The sequence below is a fragment of the Anneissia japonica genome, unplaced genomic scaffold (genome assembly GCF_011630105.1).
Source record: "Anneissia japonica isolate Jap-2015-1 unplaced genomic scaffold, ASM1163010v1 scaffold1509_len713820_cov188, whole genome shotgun sequence".
In the NCBI taxonomy this organism is placed as follows: domain Eukaryota; kingdom Metazoa; phylum Echinodermata; class Crinoidea; order Comatulida; family Comatulidae; genus Anneissia; species Anneissia japonica.
In genome coordinates, this window is record NW_022737632.1 from 416175 (window position 1) to 422242 (window position 6068).

The 6068-nt window shown below is 32.0% G+C and overlaps 1 protein-coding gene across 1 annotated transcript in view; it reads right to left on the reverse strand.

The window, feature by feature from the left end:
• Positions 1-6068, reverse strand: part of LOC117117389 (fibropellin-1-like) — an 18562-nt gene that overhangs the window by 3297 nt on the left and 9197 nt on the right. The window contains exons 8-11 of the mRNA XM_033261667.1: positions 3476-3589; positions 1167-1250; positions 477-500; positions 149-250 (exon numbers count right to left, since the gene is read on the reverse strand). Of these exons, the coding sequence (XP_033117558.1) occupies positions 149-250; positions 477-500; positions 1167-1250; positions 3476-3589 (324 nt within the window). The remainder of the gene's footprint in view (positions 1-148; positions 251-476; positions 501-1166; positions 1251-3475; positions 3590-6068) is intronic.

The following is a 6068-nucleotide window of genomic DNA, read 5'->3' on the forward strand; positions in this document are numbered from 1 at the left end:
GCATATAAATGTATATATATATGTATGTATGTATGTATATATGACTATTTCCTACCATAAGGAGAAACTTTAACAATGGAGTTCCTTATGGCAAAATTACTATATATATATATATATATATATATATATATATATATATTGAACTTACTGTCTTCACAGAGAACTCCACTGAATCCAAGAGGGCAAAGACACTTCCAATTATCATCACCATCATTCATACACCTTCCATTGTTTACACATGCACAAGTACCTGTTGATTGGAAATTGATAATTAAAGCAAAAATTATATTTATTTAGGACACCATTTCAATCAAGTTCCTGTATTTTATAAAATATTGCATTTGCATTATAATTATAGCACTTAAAAAATACTGCCTGCCAAAAATAATCGGAAAACAAATTAAATTAAAATCATGAAAATAATTATCAAATAAAGTTTCTAGCCAGAAACAATTGGAAACGGGTGAACAACCTACCATTTACATTACGTCGTCTTCTTCCTGTTCCTGAAAAACAAAAAAAATATAGAAATGAAACATAGAAGAATGATTATAGAATATAGAATGATTTATCAGCAGTTATGCCTTTGAAAGCCTACATATATTGCAAGTAAATTTAACAGTTAATATAAATTATATAATAATTATATAAATAAAATTGATTATGATAAGCCTGTATGGGAGCCTGCGTTTACATACATACCAAGTCTCACGCATTCGGTGTAAGACTCACATATTTTGGGTCTGTCTCGCACTCTCGCGCTTAAAGACCAAAATCTTGTGTATAAATATAATGCCTATATATAAAATATATGTACTATTTGTGACCTCGCGCTTAAGGACCAAAATCTCATGTATAAATATAATGCCTATATTATAAAATATATGTACTATTTGTGACCTCTTGTTACTAAAAATTCTTTATCTACAGTACAAAAAATATGGTGACATCATGTATACCAGCTATAGCAGCGTACTGTAGATATGTAGTTTTATAAAGCACTGTCGGATAAAATCAACGGATGTGTATAGTGTGAACAAATTTGTATGGAGACAACTGAATGCATGTATTCTCAAGTAAAAGGGGAAAATGCAGATACTGGATGTATTTTCGAGTGTTTAGGAAATAAAATTTAGAAGGGAGAAAGGTGTTGTCGATGCACTTACCAGACATACAGCGGTACTCTGTGGCGGTATAGAAACACTCCTGACCTGCTGGGCACGGATTGCTTGCACATGGAGTGTCCAATACTAAATGAAGCAAAAAATTAGTGTCCATATTTAGAAAATAGTAAATACTTTCTTTTGTATAGCCCTGTCTAGACTATCAAATTTCTCATCATGACAATATATAGGCGCATTATGACTACTATATATGGGCATACAACAGTCTATTGTCAAAGAAAATTTCCATAGTGTGGACAAGGCTTAAGCTTATTATTATTATTTTTATTATTATTATTGTTGTTATTATAATTTTTATTATTATTATTATTTTTATTATCATTATTATTGTTATTATTATTTTTAATTATTATTATTATTATTATTATTTTTATTATTATATTATTATTATTGTTATTATTATTATTGATTGTCATTATTAATATCATTATTTTGCAACAAGGTAATCAAATTTCATGACAGCATTATTTTTTGTGTGTTATGCTAGTAAAGTTATCTGAATAACTTAGAATTATTTTTTATTCATTATCATCTTATATTATGATGACATACAGTTAATAGACAACAAAAAGATCAGGAACTGTGCTGTAAGTTTATCAGTGCCCTGGTAATGGTACAGGCAATAAATTCAGGGATCCAGGAATTCAAAATAGAGGGGGCCCTGGAAGAAATGCTCACAAATGGAGGGTGTACATCACCTCAGCTCCACCATGGCTGGGGCTGAAATAAGTAATTTTATGATTATGGCACTTTAAAAATTTGTAACAGGTGGGGAGGCGGGTGGATCCAGGTCCAACAATCGCTACAAGCTATCACTGACAGCTGACAGGTGATACTGATTAGTTGGCCAAATCGGGGACTGCTACTTCAATAAAATAATTGCACTGAATACACTGCAGCAACAGCGTTTTTAATGAAACCAGGTTTTAGCAAGATTATGCAGAAACTAATGAATGGATCATAAAATTTAGTGAAATGGTACATAATAATTAAAGAAAGACAACTTTCAATTTTCAGAAGAAAAGGTAAAAGGACAAGGTCAAGGAAATTTGATTTTGTACGCTCAAGCATAACAGGCAGCACTCAAGAAAACCATGTGTCTGAATAGGATGGATGATTCCACCATTTTCTTGAGGGTATGCTGCAGTTTTGCCCATCATACACATCCAGTGTTTTGTTGGTACTGTATTCAGGATCCAGGAGGTAAGCATTCTATGAAATGACTGCTCTAGTAGTTTTATTTAATAACAACTAGTATTATAAATATTATCAGCATAATTTATTATTATTTATAATTCTTATTACAGTATTATATTTACATATCAACATATTCAAATACAATTTTATTGAAATTCATAGTTCCAATACAATTTAATTAATGAGTATTAACTTTATTAATATAATTTTCTTATCATTAAAATTATTATTTTAGTAACAACATGGTTAATGATAGTAGTAAATTACACAAATCAGCAAACAATAACAATAATACCACTAATAATAACATTTAGTAATAACAATAATTAATAATAATACAAACTGAAATTACATGATAATCAAATTTGTATATTAATGTATTACCACATTTTGCTTAGATAAATACTGAAGGGAAAAATTTACATGAATTCTTAAGGAAAAAATGTTAGGAAAGGGTAAAAAATGTTGCTTGTTGAAGAATACCATTCCTTGAGCATCAACTATTAAAATTACCAAGTCAATAAGGAGAGATATCCTACACCATTTTCGCTAAATTTGAAATGAACATTTCTGAGAACTTGGCAAATACCACTGGTGGACTTCCAAAGGCCTAGCATTTCGCGACACGTAGTTACTATCATATATTAATTAAAGTAAAGGTAAAGTAGTAGGTAAGCAAGTATTCAATTTTCAGTACATCATGTGTTAGAATATAGTTTTTGAGGTAAAACCACTGGTTCCGTAGAGGTTTTCCAGATGCAACTACAGCAATCTCACCGAAACGTCCAGAAAACCAACCAATGCTTTTGCCCCAAAAACTATATTTTTACACATGGTATACCGAAATTTGAATGTTTTTGTTATTGATCCTCGCCATGCAAACTGTAAAGAAATATTACTAGTAAGTAATATGGTAAGGTGGTAGGTAAACAGGTACAAGCGAATAAATGAGTAGGTAAGAAAATTGTATTTAAAAAGAATAAGGGAAGTGTGAACCAGTTAGTTTCAAGTGTTAAAGTAACACGGCTAACAAAGAACGTGCACCACATACTGTGATAGTGAATTTGAATGAGCATCAGATATTGGATTCTCACCTTCTACAACAGTGCAGTCTGCACCAGAGTAACTAGGGGGACATGTGCAAACATATGTGTTTGATACCATATTACAGACACCTCCATTCTGACAAATGGGATCACAATTGCTATCTGAAAAGTTAGGCAAGAAGATTTACCTATAGCAAGCACATAAAAGCTGAGGAAAAGCATAACATTGTCAAATTGAAGCATTATAATCAGTGGCAGACCGTCAAGGCAAGCAAGGTATGCAGTGCATACCCTGGCTAAAGAAATAAATAAACATTTGTACAGTTTGTCTGTTCTATTTCTAATAGCATTTCTTGTCCGTAATCTTCTATACAAACCTTAATTTTTCAAGTAGATTGCTACAGTTCACTGGAATAGTAATTTATTTTTTCAATTTTTGGCCTATTTTAGTATCCAGAATAAGTCACACCCAGGCCTAATGCAGTGTATGCTCAGTTGCTTAGAATTTCTGCATGGCTGGTTTTCAATTTCAGAAAGTAAGTCAATGGAAGTTGCAGCATACCCTATAAAGCTTAAATATGCTATTGTGCCAACCGCATGTTGGCGTTTGAATAGCCAATTTAACACTGGAATGGAAGCACTGCTTCCAAGGGTATGTTCACATGCTCTTCTTCTCACTGCATCTCTGTACAGTAGCCTAATTGGGACCTGCACTGGTGATCGGGTAATTTGTATTGCCAGACATTAAGCTCACTGATTAAAGTCAGGCTCCGGAGGAAAAAAAATTTTTTGTGTTGTAGAACTGATTTTTCTAAGACAGAAAAAAGTTATCTGACGAAAAACTGGGGAATGGTGAATGAGATACAGATTTTTTAATATTTAAAAACTGGGGGAAAAAGGGGCGTAACTGCCCATTTTGCTACACCTTATTCCCCCAGTTTTTAAATATTAAAAAATCTGTATCTCATTCACCGTTACCCAGTTTTTCGTCAAACAACTTTTTTCTGTCTTAGAAAAATCAGTTCTACAACATATCAAAAAATGTTTTTCCTCCGGAGCCTGACTTTAAAGTTAAAATAAATTTGAATACATATTACCGGTATAGAAGAAACTTGTGTTAACTAAATTAAAATTGGTTAAAATTACAGAAATAGAAATTCTTTTAAAGAGAATAAAATAACCATGCCAGTATAAAAAAGAACACACATTTGTATTTTGACGTACTATAGAACACAATTTTTTAATATAGGCTAACAAACTTTTCCTACTATCAGGCTCTAATATCAGTGGTGTACCTAGCTAGGAATCTTGAAATTGAAGGGGGTTGATGGGGAGGGGTTGGAAGGCAAAATGATGGGCTTGATTATTAGGTGAGGGGGCGCTAACTGGCAAAATAAGGTGATCTGAGGGGTTTTTTTGGAGAGGGCTGGGGAGGCGGGGAAAGTATTTTTATTTTTGAAAGGGGGGGGGAGCGTGTACCACCCGCGCACATCCTAAGAACTAACAGAATTATGCACAAATAATAAATGGTTAAGCACAGCCAGAAAGTTGAAATTTATTTTGATAAGTGCAGTTGTGGGGCTATTAGGGATGAGGAGTGCTTCATTTTACAGAAAGTAAACATAATAAAAACAGATAATTATTTTATGAGAGAAAATTATTGTAAGATAGAATTAAAAGATAGATAAAAACAAGTTAGCATTGGGGTAGTACAACATTAAACCTGTTAATGAAGATGATGAAGGAATTTTTCTAAAGATAGTAGTTAAATTGTTTGAGAAAAACAAATGTTTAGTTTACATCACTGTTATGTTATTGATTAAACACTTTTGGTACATATAAGCTTGTAAATATGGATAATTTTTCATTGCTGATGATGACATAATTATTGTTGAAATATGGAATCCCAACACAATGGCGTGCATTTCAATACTCCGAGTATCTATCATATTTCTTAACTGTAATTAAACAGTGGACCTTTCGGTTTTTGGAAAACGTTTAAATCTTTAAAAATTAATAACACCTCATTTGGAAAACGTTCAAGGTATAGGAACTTAAATTCCAAAGCCTAAAAAAAATGGAAAAATATACCTGCTGAAATTAGTACTACTGCAACCGAAAACAATTTTAATGAATTTAAAAATTCCATCTATATTAATTCAAGTGTGATTTAGTTTTACCTTTGCACATTTTTTTTACTGTCTGTATGTTCACTTTACTTTACCTACTTTTTACTTTACTATACTTTGTAACTGGACCATTTTGAAAAGCAGTACTATGCTACTGAAAAAGCAATCCAGTATAAAGAAAATAAATAAATAAGGCACTGTCCACACTGACATTTTGTATGTGACAAATGACAAATATTTGTCACATTAACTTGATAGTGTGAACTAAGCTTTATTTCCTAGATAAAGCCTCCTAAACTGCCAACTCTTCATCAAAGATGCCACAGAAATATGCTACCCAGTTCAAAATATGAGAAGAACTAGTACAAATATGAGAAGAATTAATGAATTAAAGGATCCTGGTGGACAAACAGAGCACTACAGAAAGTCAACTATTCCTCAGTTGGTTAAGCTATTGGATTAAGGAAGATAACACTTAGGCCTAATGATAGTTTTTAAAATATGGACTTTGC